The following is a 25,294-nucleotide window of genomic DNA, read 5'->3' on the forward strand; positions in this document are numbered from 1 at the left end:
TCCCCTCTCTGTCTCCTGCCCCCAACCGCCCAGATTTCTGTTCTTTAATTTCCTCCATTAACATGTGCGCCACGTGGCTCTGCCGCCCGCCTGGCCAGCCTGCCGGGGGCCCGGCCCAGCTGCTCATGACCATACGTCTGTGTGTTTGTTCCCCCCCTCTCGGTGTGTGTCTGGTCACTGAGCAGGAGCGACGAGACCTCCATCTGAGCAGGCCCCCGGGGCCCAGCCGACGCGGCCCCTCTGCCCCGGGGGCCAGCCACCAGCCAATGGGGACCAGCTGCCAGGGTCCCTCTGCGTTGGGGCCAGCTGCCAACCGACAGGGCCCCTCTGCCCCGGGAACCAGCTCATCCGGACCCTCCATCCTCGGGACCAGCCGCCAGCCAATGGGGACCCTCCATCCTGGGGACCAGCTGCCGGGGCTCCCGCCTGGAGCACAAGCTGCATCGCCCCACGCTCTTGCCAGGTGCCCCACTGACCCTTCAACGAGGAGCGAAAGGACCCAGGGCGCCGCCTTGACCCGCCGGGTTTTTGTGCCCAGTGCAGTCCCCTGCTGGCCAGTGCTGAGTAGGGTGGGGGCCTGGACCATGGACGTACTTAACAGCTGCACTTCGGCTCCTGGCAAATGCGCTGGGCCCACGCTGGCCCTGCCCCAGCTGCAGGCAGGCGGCTAGCCGGACAGTCACTGTGCAGAGCCGCTAGCGTGGCCCCTCGGCCCTGCAGGCACGGTCTCGATTGCCACTGGGCCCCTGGGCTAGTTGCCCCTATTCCCCACGGCCACCACTGCCCTGCTGAGGGGTAGTCCCCCACAGCCCCTAAAACAGCCCTGGGTTGGCCATTGCCATGTGGGGCTGCCTGGCAGAGGGCCAAGTGCCCCCAGAGCCTCTGGCCCAGACCCCAAGGATCTCACCATGGGCCCCCATGAGGTGGGGGGCTGGGCTGGCCCCACAGTGAACCAGCCCCATGCCTGAACACGCTGCCATGGTGGTGCTGGGCCTGAAACGTGCCCTTGTCTCCAGAGCTGTGTCCCCAGCACGCTCTGCCTCTGCTGTGCCGCACGACGCCCCGGGGCTCGGGGCAGGGCCCCTGGGGCAGCCGGGTGAGGGCCCCGTTCTGCACCCATGGCAAGCGACAGCTGGGGGGGGAGGATGGGCCAGGTGCCCGTGGGGGTGGGGGTGGGCATCCCAGGAAAGATGCTCCTGGACTGCTATGGGCTCAAGCCCTTAAAGCCAGCTACACTGGCAGGGTTGCCAAGCCCCCACTGGCAGCGCCAGGCCCTTAGCCAAGGCTGATGGGGGGGCGGGGGGAGAGACCCCTGCAGCTGTGTGGGCCAGGCTGTGATTATTCTGTACAATCCCCCCCACCCCGCACACACACACCACAAAGGGGGAGGGCTAACCCCCCCGATGCTGAGTGAATGAGGGGCTCCTGTGCCACTGGGCGAGGGCCCTGCCACACCTGCCTTTCTGCCTCAAAGCCTTTGTTTTCTAGGCCCCCCCCGGCCAGTGCTGGCCCAGGTGGCACCCACCAGGGCTTTTGGAAAGTGCGTTTTGATGTGCGTCCCCAGCCCCTGGGCCATGGCCGGCCTGTGCCTGCTGCAGATGGGGAGGTGTTGCGCAGGGGGACGGGACACCGCTGGGGACTCTGGTGTAATTGTCAATTTGATGGCGCTTGCTGGACGCTTTTTTATTTAAAAAACCAGCCTGACCCCGGCCGCGTGCTGCAGCCTCATTCCGCAGCGGGGTTTGAGCCGGTGCAGCAGGGTGGGGGTGGCGGGAATCTGGGGGCATCCAGTGTAGGACACTGCTCTCTGAGGACAGGCACTCAGCCCCTCCCGAGCTGCACAAAGGACCCCCAACCTGCCGGGCGCTCGCCACGGTGCCCAGGACAGCAGGGGTCTGTGGGTTTGAACCCTTCCTGGGGTTTTCTTTGTAAAGCTGCAACTGGGTCCTGCTGCTGGTAAAATCCCCCATGCCCCATCTAGGCCCCCCATACTCACCGAGCCAGGTCCCGGGTCCCCCAGCAGGTGCTGAAGGGCAGAGCTGTTGGGGGTCTCAGGAGGGGCACGGTACCACCAATGGGGGCTGGAGAATCATATATTGATGGGGGAGAGGTGAGAATCCCACCATCACACCTCATGGGGCTTACCAGCCCCATGGCTGGGCTGGGCAGGAGCTGGTCTGGGTGTAGTTGGGCAGGGCCCAATCACCGGGCGTAAGGGGGAGCTGTCCTGTGCCATGAGACCAGCCAGGCCCCACCCCGGGCTGGGGGTGTTATCCTTGTGCACTGCCCCACAGACCCCCTCACTTGGACCCCACATTTGCTCAGCCCTGCCTCCCACCAAGAACATGCTGTGCAGGGGGGCAGGGACAGGCCCAGCCCATGGCTGGCTCCATGCTGGTTTTGTGGGCCCCTGGGCTGGAGCAGGCTGCAGCTGTCCCTTGCCGGGTCTGAGTTTTGTTTGTGAAGAGCAGCTGAGCCCCGACTTGTGGCCTCCTGCGTGAATCCATGTGCTCCGGGGCCAGCTGGGCAAAGCCGTGGCAGGAGCGACCGCCGGGCTCTGGCACTAACCCCACGAGCTCTGGGCAGACGCATGCACTGGGCTGGCTGCTCGCTGCCCTCGGCTCCTGGACGCCCACTGCGGGGGGCAGGCGGGTAGCTGAGGATCTGGGACACACAGACGCAGCCTCAGCCGGTGTAAATGAGCGCAGCCGGGGGGGCTCAGGCCCAGACGCCGCTCTAGCGCTGGGCTCACACGCCAGCCCTCGTTGAGCCCAGTGCTGGGGGGGGTCTGTAGTGTATGTGGTAGCCCCCGGCTCTGCTCCCAGCCCCCTGGTACACTGCCCTGGGGTTACCTGTGAGCAAGGCCAGGCCCATCTAGTTACCCCACCCCCACCTCTGTGTCACCAAAGCCCTGCATCAGCTGGACCCAGGCTCTCGCTGAGTGGGCGCAGGCCTGGCCAGGCACCTGGCTGCCAGAGCCCCCTGCGAGGCGTGGGGCCCACAAGGGCGATCCCGTTCCGCCGAGGGTGCAGCCCAGGTGGGTTGTTTTACCGCAGGACTCAGCCTTTGTGTCAGTTCAAACCCAAGAGCTGGCCTGGCGGAGAGGCCACTTTGGCCAATGCTGAAGCTTCTCCCCTGCCCGGGGAGGGCGCAGCCCAGCAGCCCCTGGAAGGGCCAGAGCAAAGGCAGGGTCCTTGGGTTCTGTTCCCAGCTCTGCAGGGAAGTGGGGTCCAGAGGGTTGAGTTTGGGGCAGGGTCTTAGGAGCCAGGACTCCTGGGTTCTGTTCCCCCCTCTGCTACTGGCTTGCTGGGTGACCTTGGGAGTGTCACACTAGGTCTGATACAGATCACTGACTCCCACGGAAAGACCCCACTGGCCCTGCTCAGGGCCCCGCTGCCTGGCTCCCCATGGGGCTGTGTGCAGAGCACCTGGAGGCCCCGGGCTGCCAGAAGAGATCACGTCAGGGGGTGGGCAGGGAGCTGGAGCAGCAGCGCCCCCAAGGCTCAGGAGGGTTCCTAGAACCTGCTGGGGGCCTAAGCTCATCGGGCTTGAACTTGCTTCGCTGGCAGGCGACGGTCACACAGGAGCTGCTCTGCTCACAGGAGCACGTGTGCCAGGTGACCAGGCCCCAGGGTTCAGCGCAGCCCCAGCAGCTCCCTTCCTGCAGTAATGTCCTGGGCCCGACTCTCCCAGGCCTGCAGAGGGCGGTTACGCTGCAAGGAAAGGGAGCCAGAGCCCAGCTCCCACACCTGGCTGGCCGGGAAGGGCCTCTCCATGGGGCTGGACTCTGCTTGCCAGGGCCCTGCTCAGCTTGTGTGTTCTCGCCCCAGCCCTGCCGCTGCCTTGTAGGAAAGAGACCAGCAGCCGCCCGGTTTGTTTAAAAATAGTGTATGAGAGAGAGTCGGGTACAGAGCCGACCCCTCCGGCAAGGGTTCGTGTTTCAATGCCCACAAACAGAGTACAAAAACAGCTCCTCTTAACAACACTAATGCCAGGGAGCTGGGTCCAGCTGCCCCACGGGGCTCAGTTCACAGCATTTCAGTGCCACACCAAGGCCACCTTTTGCAGACCCACCTGAAGCATGGGGGAGGGGAAAGGGGAGATTATCTGAACCGCTGGGAACCTGCAGCCCCTCTGAAGATCGGGCCCCAGGTGGCTCCAGCTGGCTCCCAAGAACAGCTGCTTTCGGCTCAGATACTACCTTCTGGGGCCTCTCCGAGGCTCAGGCCCCACTTACAGAGCCTGGGGGGTGCTGCTGCGCCGCCCAAGAGGGTCTTGTCTAACACAAGATCCTAGTCCCCCCCCAAGAATCCAGAGCAGAGCAAAGGGACATTCCCAGCTGTGCTGCCATCTGGGGACGGGGGAAGGAGCCCAAAGCACGTGACCCCAGTGGGGTTCTTTGCTCAGGCTGAAGGTAGGCTGACGGGTTGCGGGTCAGCTTCATGGCACGTGCTGGGAGTGCTGGAGGGGGAAGGGTTAACGTTACAATAGAGGGAATGGAGGTAGCTACTGCAGCTGATGGAGAGACACCAGTTTACACCAGCTGAGGATCTGGCCCAGCTTTCACAGATTTGTTTCACACACACACACACACGGATGTTTTGCTGGGTTGGTAAAAATAACAATGACCTGGGGCCAGATTCTGCCGCCCGCTGGATTTTCATCCCCACGCTGGGACCTTTATGCCCGTGCAATGTAACGTAAAGGGAACAAGGCCCTTGGGGCGGGAAGGATGATCCAGCCCCACTGCAATCGTGGAGACGTGCTCAGAGGAAGGAGCCCACAGCGGGAGCAAAGGCAGCCCTGGAAACCCAGCTCATTTGTGGGCCTAAGCTGCCCGCCAGGGCCAGCTGCCCAGAGCCCGCTCCTCTGTCCGCCAAAAACAATGTTGTCAGACACTCGAGTTTTCAGCTACAGGAATTTGGGGTGAAGTGTCTAATTTCCAAATAAATTTTCCAGTTTTTGTTGAAAAACTCACCCCAAAACTAAATATTCTGATTCTGAAATGCAGTCGCAGGGCCTCATGCACCTGGTCTCCTCTATTGCCTGGGCTCCCTGGCAGGGCTAAGACCATGAGAGCGGCCAGACGGGGTCAGACCAAGGGTCCATCCAGGCCCCTGTCCCGTCTGCCCACAGTGGCCAGCGCCAGGCACCCCGGAGGGAATGAACAGAACAGGGAACCATCACGTGATCCATCCTGTCGCCCATTCCCAGCTTCTGGCAAACAGAGGCTAGGGACACCATCCCTGCCCAGCCTGGCTAATAGCCATTGATGGACCGATCCTCCAGGAACTTATTTTCAAACCCCCTTATAGTCTTGGCCTTCACAACATCGTCTGGCAAAGAGTTCCACAGGTTGACTGTGCATTGTGTGAAGAAATACTTCCTTGTGTTTGTTTTAAACCTGCTGCCTATTCATTTCACTGGGTAACCCCTGGTTCTTGTGTTATGACAAGGAGTAAATAACACTTCCCTAGTCACTTTCTCCACCCCAGTCATGATTTTATAGCCCTCTACTGTATCCCCCCTTAGCCGTCTCTGTTCCAAGCTGTACAGTCCCAGTCTTATTCATCTCTCCTCACACAGCTGTTCCATGCCCCTAATCATTTTAGTTGCCCTTTTCTGAACCTTTTCCAATTGTAATCTAGCTTTTTGAGACATTTCCCACCATGGTCTCCCCTCTTGGTGAGAGGAGGCCATACATGATGGCAAATGAAGGGCCAGAGCATGTAATGGAGACGTAATCAGGGGTAGCAGGTTTGTAGAAATGGTTGTGGTACCCAGAACCCCCCCCAACTCCACCCCCCACCTGCCTAAGGCTCTGGGAGGGAGTTTGGGTGCTGGGTGCAGGCTCTGGGCTGGGGGTGTAGGAGGGGGTGAGGGGTGCAGCCTCTGGGAGGGAGTTTGGAGATGGGAGGGGTGAGACCCGGCCCCAAACGTTGGTGGAACCTGGCCCCCAGGCCCTGAATATTGCTCGAGCCTGGGCACCACAGGCCCATACAACTCGCTGCCCCTGGACAGAATCCAATCAGGGAGCCTGGCACACAGAGATTAGGAGTGTGAGGCACCCAAACTACAATTCCCATAAGGCACTGCCTCCCCTTTCCATGGTGCACCATGGGAAATGTAGTCTGACCAGAGAGCCCAACCTTTAGAGGACAATGGGGACACAAGGCACCCAAACTAAAACTCCCACAAGGCACCGTGGCAGCATTTCAGAATCAAACTATTTTGGAGTTTGATTTTCCAGGGAAGCCCCGTTTCCTGGCCCACTGTCTACAACCCCTGAATACGTAGGGATGCAGCTGCCACGTGAGATCAGGCGCAGCCGGTACGGTCCAGCAACCTGCTCAGTCCACATGCACCACGCAAGCTCAGCATTTCCCCCTCCTCGAACTAAAAAACAAAGTAAAACTAACCATGACCACCCCCCGCCCCGAGCAGAGGCTCAAAACCGGGGAGTTCAGGCTGCCCGCCTAGCAGGTGGCGGCCATGAGTTTTCCCGTGTCCTCCAAGCTGACATGTGCTGCTAACAGATGCCCTGCGGGCAGGTGAAGGGTCAGTCCAGTTCTGCCAGCATGAGGAGGATCGGGGTCTTGGCTGAGTCTGGTCTCAAACCGTTTTATCACAGCCCAGCGTCACGGCAGGAAGCCGCGTGAGGCAGGCCGCGTGGGCTTGCGGGTGTCAGACATCCATCAATGGGTGCAGATGGCCGGGTGGAGAAGGATTAAAGACCAAAGCCCATGTGCTGGAACGATATGGATCCAGGTTTTCTAGAGAGCTCAGCACCCACCATGCGGAGCCCTGCTGCAAACCTGGCCCAACTGGGGTGCTGGGCCCTTAGTGCAGGGAACAGCCCCAGGCCTGCGGGGAGGACAAGTGGCTGTGGGGTTAATGTACAAGACGGCCACTGATGGGCTGCAGAGCACACAGGGCAAGACGGACAGCTCCTGCCACAGGAGGTGGCTGGTAACCAAGGATGCTGCTCTCACCGACAGGGGCAGCCTTGCTCCTGAAGCGTCCGTGCAGTTACGTAGGAAACCTGCAGACGGCGCCAGCCCTGGGGCAAACAGCTTGCAGGGGTTGCTCTGATCTGCAGCTCTGCTCCCATACGGCTCACACACCACACAGTGGGAGAGCTTTACCTCGGAGACCTGGGCAAGGTCACCTCCCGGGGTGGCTGCAGCCTGCTTCCTGGAGGGGCCGTCCGCTGAGGGCCGGGGCCTGCGGGCAAAGGGAAAGTCAGCAGGAAGCGCAGCCCAGCCCAGCTGGAGCATCTGAGCCTCAAGGGCACAAGGATACAGGAGGCTGCCGAGATCTCTCATCCAGCACCAGATGGCCTGGGCTAGGTGAGAGAATAGGTTCTGGCAAACCTGGCAGTAACAGGCAGGCAGCGTCACTGCTTGGAGATGGAGATCCAGCTCCAGGTGCCACCGAACAGCATCCTATGGGCATCAGGGCACGAGCCGCCCGCTTAGACCATTGTAACAATGCAGAGACACAGACGCTTCCATTGTCCTGGGGGGAGGGGCAGCCCAGCTAGAGCTGTGTGCACCCAGAAAGCTCCAGCCTGGGGCAGGACCCCAGGGGTCAGGGCAGGCCACCCCCCCCCCCCCCGTTCATACTCTGCAAGCGGCTCCAGCTCCCAACAGTCAAAGCAGGACTAGGGGATACGGCCCTGCTCGAGCGGGGGGGCGCGGCGTTGGGCTAGGCCGGGCATAGCCGGGCTGGCTCGGCGGCAGGCACTGCTCGGTGGTGTCTATGGGGGAGGTACTAATTGCCCAGGGAAGGGCTGCCTTGCCCCCTGCTAATGCAGAGTCTTGCCCCGCTCAGGCCCAGTGCAAGCAGGACATGGGAGCTCCCCGTGGGTCTGTCCCAGCCCCCACCCCGGGGCGAGCAACGTGCTATTCTTGCACCCGCCGGAGCTCTCACCTCTCCGTCCGGCTGCGCTCGGCAGCACTCTCCTGCCAGCTGAGCCACGGCCTGCGGGCTGCGGCTGGCTGGGCCTCCCGGGCACGGCAGCCCTGCTCAGGACGATGACGCGGCTGGCCAGCTTGGGGATGCTGCTGGGCACCAGGCGGCGACTCGTGGGCACAGGGGCAGCCATACTCCTGGCCTGGGTCTGGTGGGCAGGTGCACCGGGGGCAGGCCTGGCGCTGGCTGGGAGCTGGGGAGCATCGCCCCTGAAGGCCTTAGCCTGACCTGACGGGTCAGAAAGGAAAGCAGGAGCTGATGGGGCTGTATTCAGGCAGGTCCCAAGAGAGCCCCCCGCTCCCCTTTCCTTGGGTGGGGGGGCTCTTACTCCCACCTCCACTCGCAGTCCCTCAGGGGCTCTGCCACCCCCTCAACCCCCAGTCACTGGAGGGCCCTGCTGCTACCCCTCCCCCCTGCTCAATCTCGCTCAGGGAGATTACCCCTCCCCACCCTGCTCGCCGTCCCTCAGGGCTCTGTCAATAGCCCCCATCACCTGGGGCCCCACTGTTACTGCCCCTGCTTGCAGTCGTGGATGCTGACTGGCTTTTAAAGCCCGAGCCTGGCCCTGGACTCCCCCCACACCCTCCGATCCCGCTCCTGGGCCAGACATCGCTGCGTGCAGATCGCTGCCGGAGGAGCCAGGGGGACTTTACGGGTCTGAACATGTTTGTACTGATTCCACTGCTGCAATCCCCATCTTCCCTTGCCCTCCCTCAGCTCCCACTCCAGACAGCAGCCAATCTCGCCAGCGGCTGCAGGTGACAGTGATTGGGGTCCGATTCTGCACCCCCTTCCCACCTCTGCAGCCACGAGCCACAGCACTTCAAGGCCCAGCACCCGACGGATCCTCACATCTGGCCCTGGCTGTCTCCGAGCCACGAAATGTGGTTGCCAACAACTGCCAGCACAAAGTGCTGTGGCTGACTCGAGACCGGGGCGACATCTGGGGCTGACTCTTTGGGCTGCTGGAGGGACTTGATTTGATGGCTGGTTCCTGGGAAGTGCAGGCTTGTTCCTGGCTCTGATGGCTCAGCAGCGCTCCTCTGGAGCTGGCCCATGGTGGAGGGCAGCCCGGTGCCAGCCAGCCCACCCCGCTTGGCATGACAATTATTTTCCAGGCATAAAAACCCATTTCGTTTTCTTCTCCGCACTGGAGGGAGGCCCCTCCCAGAGCAGGGCACTAGGGGGCGCTGCCTCCCTGCTGGAGGAGAAGGGCCGCCCAAGGGTGGGAGTGGATTCCCGGGGACCCTGCGTGCAGGAAGGGCCGAGACACCCTAAGGCCGGCTCTGGCAGGGGCAGCAACAGGGACCTGCAAACACACGGCACAGATCCAGCATGGGGGCCATTCGGGGACACATGCTGCCTGGGACGTCTACACACTGGGATCCCGAATCCTCCCCCACAAGGAGACGGGCAGCACAGCCGATGGGCTACAGCTGAACCTGGGAGGAGCAGCCCCTGCTCCTCTGCGTGGGGCCACGCTGCCCCCAGTGCCCACTACGGGCTGTACGGTGCAGGGCTTGGTGGCACACAGGGGATGCAGACCCCTGGATCCCCCCCACAGATGAGGTGAAGCGAGCAGGATCAGCCCCCGACCCCCATGCTCAGCAGTCTGCTCGCAAGCCCGGTTACCTGCACTTGCTTCCTGGAGGGGCTCCGCTCTCCTGCGGGGTGTCGAGGGCTCTTGGGCAGGGCGGGGCTGGGAGGGAGATGGCCTGGGGCCCATTGGTTCTCTCCTTCCCCGGGCAGGTGATGCACAGCTGGGCGGCCGGTCCTGGAGGCTCAGCTAGTGCGGCAAGAGGGATAAAGGGAGGTGAAGCCTGGGCCGCACTGTACAGCGGAGATCAGCACACCTGCCTCTCCCTGACCGGAGCCTGAGTCTTCACACTGACAGAGCAATAACCTGGGGGTCGGGCGGCCCCCGGGGGGGGTGCAGGACAAGGCTCCGCAGCAGACGGGGGAGGGAGAGTACGGTCTCCAGCTGTAGCTCTGTGGGAGGTCAGGAGGCAGCACACAACGACAAGCGTCCCCTGCTGCCATCTGTGCGGGGTGCTGGAGGTCCCGCTCCTGGCGCCAGGCTGCAGGTTAGATCCCATCTGAACGACAGCCCCGTGTAGCAGCACAGGGCCCCTGGCACCAGGCTGGGGCATTGGGTCAGCGCTGACTGCAAGGGGAGATAGCCTCCCACTGAGCTGCGTCCCTTAGGGGCATAGGAGAGAGCGCCCCCTACTGAGCCCCCCCCGCAGCACAGCGCCCTCTAGCCTCACACTGACTCAGACGCCAGAATCCACCTTCCTGCAGCCCCTCGGTGCTCCTGAGAGGTCCCGCACCCCTGTGCTGACCTGGCCCAGCCCCACTCAGCTTGGGAATCCCGACAGCCCAGCAGCGATGTGAGCCCAGGGCCTCAGGAGAGCCCACACCTGATGCCCCACACGGGTCCCTGCGCGTTAGCACCTGCTGCCTGCACCATTCAAACAGGTCCCCCAGAGGCTCTGCCACGAGCCCAGCTCCTGCATGGGATGCCCCAGTTCAGCCCCAGGGCCAGCAGGGGGCACCCCAACCTGAGGACACCGAGAAGTGAACGTTTCATGCTGGGGGGCTGGTTCCACTTTACAGGAGGGAAAGCTGACAGCAGTTTGCACAGCGGGAAAGTTGTGACTTGCCACGGGCAAACGGGAGCTCTCCCTCCGGGAAGGGCTGGGCCAAAGCCAATTGTTTAGGCAGAATTCAAATTTTCGTTTGTTGAACCAGAGTTTCTTGATCTTATGCTTGGAAGGCCAAACCTCCCTCACATGACCTGGGTGCAGCGCTGCCTGCCTGAGTCTGCAGACAGACGGGCCGGCGCTGCTGCTCAAAGCTCTTTGCAGGCACCTGCCCTCTGAAAGTAGACCCCTCTGGTCAGTTTCATGGCTGCTACTGGGAACCTGGGCAGCAGAGAAATTTACAAGCATTGGGTCCTGGCAGGAGCGCTGGGCAGCACCAGACCCAGACACGGAGCAGCAGATCAGGTGGTTCGTGGTGGATAGGGGAGAATGCTCCTTCCCCCTTCTGGCAGGAAAGAGGGAGGGTGGGCAGGAGGCTGGATTCCAGACTAACCCCCGCCAGAGCTGGCCATGGAAGATAGAGCCCCGCGCAGGCCCCCCAGCACCTCCCCCTCTCAGGGGCCCATCTACCTTCTCAGTTCTCTTTGTGGGAGACAGAGCGGGGCCCTTGCTGGGGGTGGATTTCTTACGGAGCCGTTCGCTGCCAGCGGAGCAGCTGCCCAGCTTGTGTCGGAGGCGGGGGGGAGTCGGTGCTGCTCTGGCACATGGCGAGGGGCTTTTCCCCGGGGGGAGGAGCGTCCCTGGCTCCACGGTGGGCAGCAGCGCCCTGACGGGGCTGTTCTTCACCACAAAGGTCTCGCGCCGGGGGCTCCGGGGGCTCGCCCGCTCCTTGTGCGGGAGCCGCATGGACACAAGGGGCTCCCCCGCTGGGCCCAGCGCTGTGTCTCCCAGCAGCCCGGCCCTGGCATTCTCCTTCTCCCGCAGGCTGCACCTCTCCAGCTGCACGGCCAGCCAGTTGGCCTCCTTCACGATCTCCTCCAGCTTCTCAGCACTCAGTGGGCTCCAGCGGGCCAGGCACTCTCTGCTCCGGCCCGTGTCCTCCCTCTCCTGCATGTTCAGGTCGAGCCCCTGTGCCACGCCCCTCTCGACATGCTGGACCTCCTCCTCCCGGCTGTGGGGGCAAAGCCACGGTTACCAGAGCCTGGATGGAGCAGAGAGTGCCCAGCTCCACATGGCTCATGCTACAGCCAGAGGCAGGGAAGTATTTTGTCTTTCCAGCTGCACCTTGGTTACTAACTGAGTCAGTCAGAACCTGGCTGACCCGCCTTGGGGAGGGATTTGCCCTGCCCTTCGTATGTATCTGACCTGGCACGTTTATGGCTCTGCAGAGGCCAACCAGATCTACCACTCAAGGGCCTCATCCAGCAACTGTTGGCCACGACTGGCCCCCCGAAGACAGGAGGCCTGCTTCTGCGTTAACAGGCTCCGCGCCCGGGAGCAGCCGGCCCAGAGGGATGCTTGTGGCTGAATGATCCGCGGGGCTGGACCTAGCTTTTTTGGCAAGTTAAGGCTGAAGCACCACAAGCCTGGTTTTCTCGCTCCTCCCGTCGCAGGTTCCCAGAGCCACAAGGCCCAACACCTGCCAGCGCGGAGTGAGGCGGGAGGGACATGGACTAATGCGTCACAGAGCTCTGCCCTCCCAGAAGGCTTTCACGCCACACCATCGGCGTGATCAGAAACCTGGGAGGGCCCTTCAGTGCACACAACGACAGAAACCTTTAAGGGAAATGGATATTGGGCCAGACCCTCAGCTGGTGTAATTCAGCTGTTGGCTTCACTGCCAGGTTGCCCGACACCAGCTGAGGTTCTGGCCCTTCAATCTTACCTGTCTGAAGGAGAAGACAGACCAAAGTCAAACTTCTCATCGGTGATAAATTTTATATCTGGAAAGAAATATTGATCCATTATTCATTGGTAATTGGTTGAAACTATAGTAAAGAGCTGAATTATCAGACACAAGATGAACACAATATGTTGGGGGAAGAGTCAACGTGGTTTCAGTAAAGGGAAATCATGTCTCACCAATCTACTAGAATTCTTTGAGGAGGTCAACAAACATGGACAAGGGGTTCCGGGGTACTTGTATTTTCAGAAAGCCTTTGACAAGGTCCCTCACCAAAGGCTCTTAAGCAAAGTCAGCTGTCATGGGATAAGAGGGAAGGTCCTCTCATGGATGGGTAACTGGTTAAAAGATAGGAAACAAAGGGTAGGAATACATGGTCAGTTTTCAGAATGGAGAGAGGTGAATAGTGGTGTCCCCCAGGGGTCTGCTCTGGGACCAGTCCTATTCAACATATTCATAAATGATCTGGAAAAAGGCATAAACAATGAGGTGGCAAAATTTGCAGATGATACAAAATTGCTAGTTTAAAGCTGACAGCGAAGAGTTACAAAGGGCTCTCACCAGTGTTCCCTCTAATTTATGTCCGTGTGTGGAATGAATTTTGTTATGTGCACCACTATGGCGGTGACATGGGACACATCACCTCCATATTGGTGCGCATAACCAAATCCATGTGGCGGGGGTGGGGCCAAGGGGTTCGAAGTGTGGGAGGGGGCTCAGGGCTGGGGATGAGGGGCTCAGGCAGAGGGTTGGGATGCAGGGGGGTGAGGGCTGCGGCGGGGGTGTGGGCTCCAGGGTGGGGCTGGGGATGAGGGGTTTGGGGTGCAGGCTGACCCGGGGCTACGGCAGGAAGAGAGGCCCTCCCCGCTCTCTCTCCCAGCAGCTGCACCTGGGCTGGGGCCGCGGGATAGGCGCCTCTCACCCAGCCGCACAGATCCAGGCCGGGGTTGGGACACCTGGCTGGGTTTGGGTGCCTCTGCCCCAGCTGCAGCAGGCCCAGAGCTGGGTTGGCGTCAGGGGAGGGGCACCTCTCCCTGCCGCAGCCTGAGCAACGCTTCATAGGCTGCTGCATGGCCGCACGGCTTAGGGGGAACTTAGGCTCTCACTAAACTGGATGGCTGGAAAACAAAATGGCCAATGAAATCCAGTGTTGTTAAATACAGAGCAATGCAGATCGGAAACCAGAATCCCAGGTCTACGTTCAAAATGATGTCAGCGCTCAAGAAAGATCTTGGAGTCAAGGTAGAGGACAGGGAGGGGGCAGCTGCCGCCCTCTGGCTGTCCAGCTCTGAAGACGCTGCAGAAGCGAGGGTAGCAGAACTGCAACCCACCCTACAATAACCTTGTGACTCCCCCGCCCTCTCCCCCACACAACTCCTTTTTGGGTCAGGACCCCCTACAATTACACCACCAGCCCTCGGTGACTTGTCTGTGCAGAGCTGGGAACTGAACCCCGCTTTCCGCAGGACCCTGATTCTGCTCCCACTTGCACCAGTGTAAACCAGGAGCGATGGTATCAAAGGCAATAGCATTCCACTGAGGAGAGACCAGGATCAAGCCCAGAATCATGACACCTTGGCTGGTAGTGTGCAGTAGTGCTGCACAGTGATCCCAGAGTTGGTCGCTGTCAGGGGACCCTCACATACCTTGAGGTTTTAAATCAAAGCTGCCCATCAATCTGATTTCCCAGTAGCCTGTTCTCTCAGTTTGGTGCCACTCATGTTTGTCCTGAGTCTCTCAGGCAGCCCCAAACTGCCCCTCAGTCAGGTTACCGGGCCGGGCCTGCCCCTTTCTGGGTACAAGGACAGCCATGATGAGATTGCAGACACGCTTGCAGCTGGAGAGAGTCGTGTTAGGGGGCTAGCGGGGGGATCAAAACCAAATGAAGCAAACGAGTCACCTCCAGATTTACCAACATGCTAAAAGCTCCCTCCAATGGAGCAGTCGCCTGGCGAACCGCAGCAGGAATAAGTTACCGGAGTTTCTCTGCACAGCAACGAACCTAAAACCAGGCCAAACCCACTCTGTCAGTCACGTTCCAGCCCCTACCTTCTTCTTCTGCCATCTCCATCTTTCTAGGGAGCACTGAGCTGGACCAGGGACTATCTGAAAGAGAAACACGCGAAAGGGTGCATTAGATCTACCCCACCCTATGCAAACAGCAAGGTCTTACACCCCATATTCTTCATAGAAATATGGTTATGATGTGAATATGCAAGATGGGTCTTGTAAAGTCTCATTGGAAAGGTTATGATTTCCTGAATGCAATTATCCAATTTGTGTGCCCGGATCATTTCTGTATCTGAAGTTAGGAATATTGACTATGTAACAATTACAATGGGTGTGTACACTGGCAATTGAGTGACAAAACTTTTGTCATTCAGAGATGCTAAATCCTCCCCCCCCAAAAGACAAAAGTTTGTGCAATTTATAACTGGGGGGGCAAGAAGCTGTGCGTATCTCTCTTCACATTGAGGGAAACGGTGAATTTTTATGAGCTTGCGCTGTGCAGATCTTTCTATACAGCGCAAGACATTATCATCTTGGGTGTACTTTCCAGAGGGAAGCTGCACTTGGTTCAGCTGGGAAATTGCCCAGCACTTATCTCACAGAGAGCTGTTTGCAGCTTCTGTGTGATTCTACAGCTAGTGCTCCCTACCTGTGTGTGTGTGCGGCCAGAGAGCCTGATTCAGCAAAACAGGGAGATAGAGCCCAGGCTAGTGGAGCAGGTGGGCTCAGTGAAATCCCAGTATATCAGAAGACATCCCATAAGGGGGGTTTAACTGGCCACAGGGGCATCTGTATTGCAACCACAGGCTGGTCATTTTGGATCAGCAGTAACAGCTTCCAAGCCGTTACACATATCCACCTGAAAACTCACAGCCAGTGGACAGAGATACAGCAAGATCCTGGGAGATGCTGTGGTCAAAAGAACACTCTCAAATGAGCCATCACTTCAATCAGGAACATTCCTCACCTGCCACTGTGGCAAGAGGACCCCTTACTAGGGAGCTTAAACATAACCATTTGTCTCTGTTTTTTCCAGCTTGGGCATTTGCCAGCCCTGCGCGTGCATCATCGTTCCTCTGGGCAGGCCCTGCAGACGTTTACAGACACGAACAATCGGACAGTTCTCACGGGCATGGAGTTGCTACCCTGCGTAAATCAGTTTCCCCTGCAGTTGTGGGAGCCCTCAAACAGCAACAGAGGAGAGAAAATCACTTGAAAAAGCACAAAAATAAGCAGGGGCAACTCCCCCTCCCAGAAGCGTTTGAGTCCCACGTCTGCCGACAAGCCTCCCGAAACTGGAAGCGGAGCTCTTTAGGTGCTCGTTCATCCGCAGGCCACCCCCATGCTGCTCGTTGTTCCTGCTCACTCAGGTCAGGCTGGCAGCACCGATTTCCCGTAAGTAAATCGGGCAGAGCATCGCAGCATTGATTTGAAATATCCACAATGCTCCTGGCCTTGGCAAACAGACACAAGCTGAGCAAACTGGGATGTTTTCTCTCTGCTGACACTTAGCGCCTCCACAACCCTTCCTTTTACCTCGCCGATATCCACCAGCCCCCAGCCGCTGAGTAGTTCACAGTCACAGCATATTGCCCCTTCCAACGCTCCCAGGAGGCAGGGCAGGGCTGGTAGCACCATTGCACAGAGGCCCACGGAGGCTAAAGGACTTGCCCCAGGTCCCATAGGCAGTCTGTTGCAGGGCAGGGAATTGGATGCAGATGCCCCAAGTCCCAGGGGAGCGTCCTAACCACTGGGCAATCCTGCCTCTCACTGCACAGATTCACAGCCCTGGACAAAAACTGACTAACCCTTTCAGCCTATCAGGTCGGCTTGGGGGGAGCAATTTTCCCAAGGCTAAACAGTGAGTCAGTGGCAGAGCAGGGCACCGACTCCAGAACCCCCGACCCTGAGCTCAGACACCTATCGTCACAGGAGTAACCCTGAAAACCAGAGGCATTAAGAAACATGGTGGGAGGTCCCCTAACGAGGGGTGGGTACAGCTCACCCCAGTTCCCTCCAGGGTGCTGAACACTGCATCTCCTCTACCAGCCTCTGAGTAGGACTCTGGTACATCTCAGCCTCCCTGGCGCCCTGCGGCTGACGGGTGGAAGAAGTGAAAGTGACTTGATCCTTGTCACGGTTCCCGGTGCCCACACGGCCGCGCTACAAACTGAGTGAAGCACGTCTCAGCATACAGCTGCCGAAGCCTGTGCACACACTTGGCCGCTTGCGTTGGTGCTGTATACTCGCCAGGAGCGCTCGCGTCGCGACACCATGCACCAGGCGCTGCGGGACAGAGATGACTAGCCCCGGGATCAGCGGGAGCCCAGGGTCAGGTTCCCAGCAGGCAACATTCTCTAGCCCCATACGCCATCCGTAGCCCCGCACAGGTTGGCACTTTGTAAAAACCCCACGCAGCACTTGTTGGCGCCTGCAGCCTCTGCCAGAAGCACGGAGCCCACCCAGCTCTGCCCCGTTCTCACGGACGCTGCACACACAGGGCGCACGACATTCCTGCGATTAACAGGCAACACAAGGGCTTCTCTGAGGGCACTTTGCTAAGGGCTATAATGCAAATCAGATCAAGGCTGTTGGGGACATTCACGGAGCAGCTGCAGACAGGGGAGTACTGCTTCTGGGCCCGAGAAGCAGGCACTAACGGACGGCATTCATCGTAATGCACGCTTGGGACAATGAGCAGTGGCTGCAGGACTTTCAGAGGCCCCGGGCCCCCGCACTCCTGGATCTGTGGGGCACTCTGCCCAGCCCTCCAGCGCAAGGGCACCAGAACGAAGGCTGCACTGACAGCTGCAAAGCGAGTGGCGATCTGGAAGCAGGCAATGCCAGACTGCTACGAGTCACTGAGAAATCATTTGGGATGTGGAAAATACACAGTAAGGGCTGTTGTCCTGCAACTGTGCAGGGCCATTAATGGTCTCCTGCTATGCAGGACAGGAACTTTTGGCAATGTTCAGGACATAGGGGATGGGGCAATAGGTGGCCAACAGTATGTCAACAGAAAGGGCTACTTTTCTATGGTCACGCGAGCTGGGGTGGATCACCATGGACACTTCTGACAGCTCTGTGGGCTGGTCAGGGACCATGCATGACGCTTGCATCTTTAAGAACACAGGACTGTTCAGAAAGCTGAATGTATGGACTTCCTTTCCGGACCAACAGATTACCAGTGGTGGTATTGAAATGCCAATAGCAACTCTGGGGAACCCAGCCTACCCCCCTGCTTAGAGGAAGCTGCACACTAGCCACCTCAGCAGCACCAGGGAAAGATTCAGCTACCAGCTCAGCTGGTGCAGGAGGACTGTCGACAGGGCTTTGGGTCAGCAGAAGGGCTGCTGGTGCTGTTGACTCACTGCAGGAGATCTCAGTGACAGGCCTGCTGGGGCTGCATGCGATCTGGGAGTCTGTCTGCTGACTCTGAACAGTCAGACATAAGGACCATTGCAAGCGCTCAGTGTGGAGCTGTACCGTTGAAGGAGGGCCAGTCACAGAAGTGTTCTGTGCTCGATCGTTCTCAGGGCCTGGAGGTTGGGGTGCTGTCGGAAGAGTGTAGTGCTTGAAGTACATTTACAAGTACCGCGCGCTTGGAGTACCACCAGGCAGTCCGCTGTGAACGAAAAGAATTTTATTCTCTAAAAATAGCAATTTGAGTGGCAACAAACAGTGTGCATCAAAAACCAGCAGGAAAGCAAGACAAACTTTAAACAAAGTAACAAGAGGGGACTCTGCAACTGGAAAGACGGCAAACATTTCTGTCCGCTTCAGTGCTCAGGCGTAGTCTGTTGTGGCTACGTGTACACCAGCGGTGGTTCTCACAGGTCAGTGCACGTGGAGCTGTGGTTTTCCTTGCTGTCCCATGGCATGGAATGACAGAGGCAGGACTGCAGCCTGGGATGCCATGGGGTGCGTTAGGGGATGTAGGGAACTGCTACTGTGGAGCGCTCCAAGGACTGCAAAGGGTGGTGAGGCGGATTTTTGGACCTGAAGGTCAACACGGGTCAGCTACATTTGGGTTTGCTGCCTGTGAAGACCCATTACGTCCCAGTGCACCTCCCTCTCCTTGTCCTGAGCCTCTCTCCTGTCTCCTCTTTCCTTCTCCAGGCCCTTTAGTCACAGGACAATGCAGCACCGGCATGCAGGATTTGCACAACGTGTCCCCCCCCCCAGTCCTCTTTCTGCTCGACAGGGTCAGGGGATCTGTGGGAGTGGATGGGGCACCCTTCAAGGCTGCAATAGCAGCAGGTGCTGATAGGGGGGACGGGGGATGACACTGGATTTACAGTGACACCGGAAAGGGAAAAACAAGTTTTGTAACTCTCATCTCTTATTCTTATAAACACTTGGAGAGCCTCGGCACAGCCCTGCTCTCCAGCCCCAGTCATGGTGAGTGTTGCCCAGCAGGGTGAGGGGAAGGAATTGTAGCTCTGATTCCACGGGCGTGAGTTTCAGGCAATGGCGTTGCATGCTGGTGCTGGTTTCCACAAGTGCGGGTGGATTTTGCCTGATAACTCACTGCTGAGGGTTGAGGCTGCGGCCCTTGGCGCTCCGGTGTGAGCTGCACACACAGAGGACGCAGCTCACTGACTCGGCAGACCTCCAAGTCACTCATAAAGAAAGGCCCAGACTCGGGTCAGCAGCAAAAACGCTAGGGCAGGTTTACAGCCAACGAAGCACAGTTCTAGTTCGCCACAGGTGCTCCGGGTACACCAACGCATGTCGGCCCACGGCAATGGTAGTGGTTCAAACAGCACCCCAGGATTCTGTCCCCTAGACCAGCACAAAGATACCCCTCCTGTGACTGCTTCTTTTAGCCACTGATCCAAACAAGTTACCTATTACACTCAAGATGTAGTTAGCGACCCCCCTAACCCTCGTACCTGCTAGTTTGAACAAAACATCCTTATCCATTCTCCTGGGGGGGGGGGGGGGGATGTGTTTACATAGCTACTCTCCAGACAGGAAGGTGCTTACGTGGTGAGCTGACATCCAGTGGGTTACTATTCTGACAATGCCAGGCCTATTCTGGTTCACGCTGTTAATTATGCTTAGGGCTCCAGCAAGGCCTAAAAGGGTGACACAGCTGCTCCTGGAGTCCCAAAGCTGCCCAGGCCTGCATGCCACTAGCCTGTTTACTGCACGGTGCCAGCTGATCTCATCCCAGATTGGCATGGGAAAGTGTCCTAATGCAGAGGGGAGGCCGCCAGCCCTAGAAATCTTTGGGAGAGGATTACAAAGTCTCTCCATGCAAGTTTCATTAAGGTCTCTCTGGAGGATATAGGGACACCCCTATGCGCATCAAGTGCTCTGCCTACCCCCCCGCCCCCTCCCCCCAAACAACAGGGGAGTGCTACCTCTACTTCTGTATTTCTCCTACGAGCAAACCAACGAAAGTAGATAGCTTTGTCTTGTTCATTCGGGGATGGGCTAGGCCCCCTCTTTACATTTAAAGATTGTTAGGGAAAATCCATGCACACAGACATGCAAAGTCCCTTCCCCTTCATGAGGCTCATCCGCGCTCAGCCTGCGAGACTGGCTAGACTGTGGAGGAACCTCAAACAGATCCTGACTCGCAGCATGGCTGGAGCCCCTGGCCACATCTGCCCTCTCCTCCTCCACCACGCTGTTCATGGCAGGGATCTGTGTCTCCGGCTCCTCTGAGGTATCCATACTGGTGAGCAGGATGCTGGTGGGGTCTCTGCCAAGCAGGTGGCTGGTTGTAAAAGCAGCAGGTGTGTGGCTCAGCACCAGAATGAGCACGTGCTGCCTGGCCTTGTAGTACAGCTGGGTGGTTCCTTGACTTTCACACAGCACTGCTGTGGGTTCCAGTTGTACCCGTGCAATCTGCTCAGAGAGGTCTCCGGCTGCGTCTCCGGCTGGTCCACAGCTGTCACTGCAGAGCCTGAGCACCGCACAGGGCCAGGAGAAGCTGCTGGGTTACTCACCAAGCCAGGCAACCAGGAAAAGGCCTTTCAAAAATAGGCAGGTTGTTCTAAGAGGGGCGGGGGCCTTCTGGTCTCAGCGAGGTGCAGCTCATAATTGTGATCAGGGAATGGGGCATTGTGGGACAGCTGCTGGAGGACTGTTCAGGCCGACAGGTCGCACAGCATCTACACTTGCCCTACGGCTCAGAAGGGCGACCCTGGCTCAAAGCCATTCCAGGAGGTGGTGTTACTGCGTTGCTTATGTTGGCCGGAGACAAATTTGAGAGGAGACACGTGCACAGATGTACATCGCCTTGCATCAACCTAATGTAGCAGGGCAGATCAGGCCTCAGGCAGACAGCGCTGCCCTGGGGCCTGGTCACAAGGTTCTCTGCCAGCAGAGGGGATAGAAGCTTAGGGGTTTCTTTAAAAAAAAAAAAAAAAAAAATTAAATCCCATACAAATCAATGACCCCTCTACCCTCAGCTTACCAAGGCCAGATGTCTAGTCACCACCACACAGTGGATTTTGCAAGCCCTACCTGAGCTCACTCCTCTAGACCAGGCACAGCGGTCTGAAGTGCAGTCACACTCTTGAATACCAGCTCTGTTAATTGAATGGCTTTTGCGGGTAGAGCATGATGCCGAGAGCTTCAGAGCACCAGCGACTCCCATCAGCGTCCAAGGGAGCTGAGGGATGGTGCTGAGCACTGCCTAGGATCAGGCCTTGAAAATCTCCCACCACTGACGTCACATGGTGTTGATGGCCTCAGATAATGACCAGCGGTGCAACTGTCACCGCGGCTCTGACAATCAGTCTATCCGCTTGGTCTCATTCACCACAATCAATAAAGATCCTGCCTTGTGGGCTTAGGCCCAGCTCCACAAATGTATCAAGGTATTTAGGCACCTATCTCCCATTGATTTCTAACCACTAGCAAGCTCTGATCTCAAAGCAGAACTGTGTTAGAGCTGCAGTTTGAAGGAGGTGGGGTAAATCATGGCTTAGCCTACCCTGACGTGGTGCAGCGTTTGCACAATACGCTTTTGGACACAAATCTGAGGCAATTATAATTTACGGACACTTATTGCCCTTCCGGCTGCCAGCACTAGTGTATCTACCTCTCAAAAGCTCGTGTGCTGTGGGAACAGCCTCTCTCCACACAATCATTCCGGTCCGTGCGTTTGAGCTCAGGTATCCCCCATCATTTCAAAGCTCAATATTTCCACTTAAGGAACCATGAAAAGCAGTTACTCCCTTAGCTGGCTTTCTGTTCTTTCATGCCCCTTCTCCTTCTTGATACAAATCTCTCTCTTTACAAGTCAGCTTAAGTCTTTGACAAGTGAGAGATTCCCTTCCTAAAAAGGGATAAAACATTTATTCCTCCCTCGGGCAAGACACGCCAGCTTCACTCACACAAGAATTTTTTCTCCATCATTTGCTGCATCTTACTACATTGGATTTCCAGTGCTCCTCTGGGTTAGCCCATTTCCAACAGCCTCCCAAGCAGCTCCTGGCTGGCTGCTAATGGGCAGGAGGAGCAGATGCCCTCTGGACAGGCAGCATAAGATGCACCTGATTTGTGAGAGTCAGAATAAAAAGCCTGGATTTATGGCTGGAGTGGATAGTTGGGAAGTCACCCCATTTAGCATCTGCAAACACAATTCTTCAAATAAGGGAAAAAAATAGGGCTTCTTGATTATTACAGCTACAGAACTATTAACCGTAGTACACTACTGATCGCTTACATTTGCCTCTGTATCAGATGACTGGAAGACAGCTAAGGTGATCCTGGCAATTACAGGCCAATAAGCCTAACTTCAGTACCAGGAAAATTGGTTGAAACCATAGTAAAGACCAGAACTGACAGACACATAGATGAACACCATTTGTTGGGGAAGAATAAACATGGCTTTTGTAAAAGAAAATCCTGCCTCACCAATCTATTACGATACTTTTGGGGTGTCAACAAGCACATGGACATCCAGAGACTATAGTATACTTGGACTTTCAGAAAGCCTTTGACACGGTCCCTCACCACAGGCTCTTAAGCAAAGTGAACAGTCATGGGATAAGAGGGAAGGTTCTCCCATGGATCAGTAACTGGTTAAAAGATAGGAAACAAAGAGTAGGAAACAAAAGGATCTCACAAAACTTCTTGCCTCTGACAAGCATTCCTCCATCGACCTAGCTGTATCTACACCAGGGGGTTAGGTCACTGTAACTACAATGCTCAGGGGGATGGATTTTCCACACCCTTGAGCACTGTAGCTACGTCAACCTAAGTGTTTACCATAAGCCAGGTCTAGGACACAGCTACGCTGGGCCTAGGGGCTGCTGCTGTCTGCAAAGGGATGACGTGCGCTCACAGGAGCAACTGTGCAGCCCCATTGTCTGCTAATACTCTCAGTCATGCCCCACTACTTCCAAAGCATCTGCACAGAGGGCAACTGGTAACAGGATGACTGAAAAGAAGGAGTAGGGTCCAACTATGGCACTCTGTACCTCAAAGCAGCACCCTGGAACCCCCATATTCCCCTATCATATAACTTTAATATATTTCATACAAAGCACATCAAGCAGGATATCGTATGAAAGGTCATGATCTGCTAAAACCCATTGTTCTGTCAAAATACATATATTGTTAGTATGTATCAAGTTCATATATCGTTGGGTGCATCAAGTTCTGAGATTTTGCTGTACGGTTGATACTGAAATATGCTGCAAGTTTGCTAGAGGTATACGAAGGAGGTGATCCCCGCCCAGAGGAGGGTGTTCAACAACCATTAATCAGCAGGGGAATTGTAAATAAGGGATTTATAATTCAACAACAGTTGCACAAGACCACAGCAAGTGGACTGCTCAACCCTGTGACTCAACAAAGCCCACCAGGACATGTCTGGGCTAGTATTTTCCAGGCACATGGACTGAGGGTATAAAATAAGGGACAGAGACATCGTGCCTTGGCCTTTCTCCTCCCCCACCTACGCTGGAAGCAACAAGAACACTGAGAAGACAAACACTTCATCTGACGAGACTGCTCCAGGCTTAAGGGAGAGGCCCATGTATTAAGAACTGTAACATCCAGTGGGTAAGAAAACTGCTTGATCTAAATGCTGCCTAGTGTAATAAGGTTTAAGATTTAGATTGTGCACTTATCTTTTATTTTCTTAAGGTAACTATCTCTGACCTTTTATGCCTCCCACTTATAATCACTTACAATCCATCTTTCTGTAGTTAATAAATCTGTTTTATATTTTACCAAAAACAGGGTGTTTTGGTTGAAGTGCTTGGGAAATCTCAGCTCAGGTTACAAAGACTAGTGCAAGACCTCTCCACATTGAGGGAGGGGCAGACTGGGTAACAAACTTACACTGGCCAGGCTTATGACCAGGGCAAGAGGGTACAGCTCTGGGGTGTAAGGCTCAGGAGCTGAGGGGAACTGGCTGGTGCCTTTCTTTGTGTGATTTGCGAGTCGCTCTGGGAGCATTCATGCAATCTAGCTGGGTGGGGGCTCAACATGCGGCTGTGCTGAGTGATCACAGCGCCTGGAGGGGTTTGCTGCTTGCCACTAGCAAAGCAATGTGAAAGACAGTTGTGGCTGGAGAGTTAAGGGGGCACAGCACGACCCCAGTTCCAGGTTGCACCCTGGGGATCCCAACGCCCCGCCCAGAGCTGTATAAGCTCAGCCATGACCAAGACTGTGATCTCTCCACCCAAACAGAGCCAGAAATAGAAGACATTGGACAGCATGGGCCTGGTATGCATCAAATGCCCAAGAGGTGCCAGGCTTGGGTACACGGACATTGAAACCCAGGGGCAAGTCAAACATCTCCCCGCACATTTGGAAGAACAGAGGCCAACTCTGCCCATCTCCAACAAGTTCCAGCATCCAAAGCTAGGAGCGAGCTACTGCTGAGCCTAAGGGCCTGACCTCCTACTGATACAACATGGCCCCCCCGTAACAGAATAACCGAAACACAAATTAACTGAGTAACAACAGCCCCTCTCGCCAGGGCCGGCTCCGCTCCTCTGCGGGCAACGCCCTGCAAAGCTAAAGGGCCGACAGGGAGGCCAAGTCCCTTGGCTGGGTTTTAACCAGGACCCCTGGTGGGTCATCGCAACCCTCCTGGGGGGTCTCGCCCACCACTGGTGGATGATGAGAGTGACTCTAGTCCCTGCCCCAATCCCCACCCTCAATCCCAGCCCCCCAGCACCACCCAGCCCAGCCCCCCAACCCCCCAACCCGCGCCCCCCCCACACCGCCCAGCCCCCCAAGCCCAGTGCCCTACCCCCGAGCCGCACCACCCAGCCCCCCCAGACCAGCCCCGCCCCCCCAGCCCTCCAAGCCCCACCCCCCGCACCACCCAGCCCCCCCAGACCAGCCCCGCCCCCCCAGCCCTCCAAGCCCCGCCCCCCCGCACCGCCCAGCCCCCCAAGCCCAGTCCCCTACCAGAGCCCCACCAGCTCAGCCCCCCAGCCCCAGGCCCCTACCCCCGAGCCCCCCCAGCCCAGCACCGCCCCAGCCCTCCAAGCCCCGCCCCCCCAGCCCAGTCCCCTACCCCCGAGCCCCCCCAGCCCAGCACCGCCCCAGCCCTCCAAGCCCCGCCCCCCCAGCCCAGTCCCCTACCCCCGAGCCCCCCCAGCCCAGCACCGCCCCAGCCCTCCAAGCCCCGCCCCCCCAGCCCAGTCCCCTACCCCCGAGCCCCCCCAGCCCAGCGCCCCACCCTGCATCCCTACGGCTCCGCAGGAGGCGGCGCTGCCCCCGCCCGCGGCTCACCCGCTCCCCGGCGCCGCTTCCCCCCTTCGCACCGTCCGCAGCCGAGCCGAGTCGCGGCATGGAAGGGGCGTGGCTAAATTCGAATTCTCCCTCCTGGACGTCACAATAACAACGTTACCGCCCAGCCCGCTGATTGGTGGCCCCG

The 25,294-nt window shown here is 57.8% G+C and overlaps 2 protein-coding genes across 2 annotated transcripts in view; one reads left to right on the forward strand and one right to left on the reverse strand.

Moving 5' to 3' along the window:
- Window positions 1-5,476, forward strand: part of CELSR2 (cadherin EGF LAG seven-pass G-type receptor 2) — an 80,198-nt gene extending 74,722 nt beyond the window's left edge. Inside the window, exon 35 of the mRNA XM_073320470.1 lies at window positions 34-5,476. Coding sequence (XP_073176571.1) covers window positions 34-61 — 28 coding nt within the window. The 3' untranslated portion in view covers window positions 62-5,476. The remainder of the gene's footprint in view (window positions 1-33) is intronic.
- Window positions 3,904-25,204, reverse strand: PSRC1 (proline and serine rich coiled-coil 1). The gene is made up of 7 exons (XM_073320472.1): window positions 25,150-25,204; window positions 14,470-14,526; window positions 12,403-12,460; window positions 11,148-11,688; window positions 9,607-9,760; window positions 7,933-8,202; window positions 3,904-7,224 (listed from the first exon to the last, which is right to left on the reverse strand). Exons 2-7 carry the CDS (start codon window positions 14,489-14,491, stop codon window positions 7,142-7,144), a joined length of 1,128 nt encoding a protein of 375 aa, XP_073176573.1. The 5' UTR covers window positions 14,492-14,526; window positions 25,150-25,204; the 3' UTR covers window positions 3,904-7,141.
- Between the last annotated feature and the right edge of the window lie 90 nt (window positions 25,205-25,294).

The sequence above is a fragment of the Lepidochelys kempii genome, chromosome 21 (assembly GCF_965140265.1).
Source record: "Lepidochelys kempii isolate rLepKem1 chromosome 21, rLepKem1.hap2, whole genome shotgun sequence".
Lineage (NCBI taxonomy): Eukaryota > Metazoa > Chordata > Testudines > Cheloniidae > Lepidochelys > Lepidochelys kempii.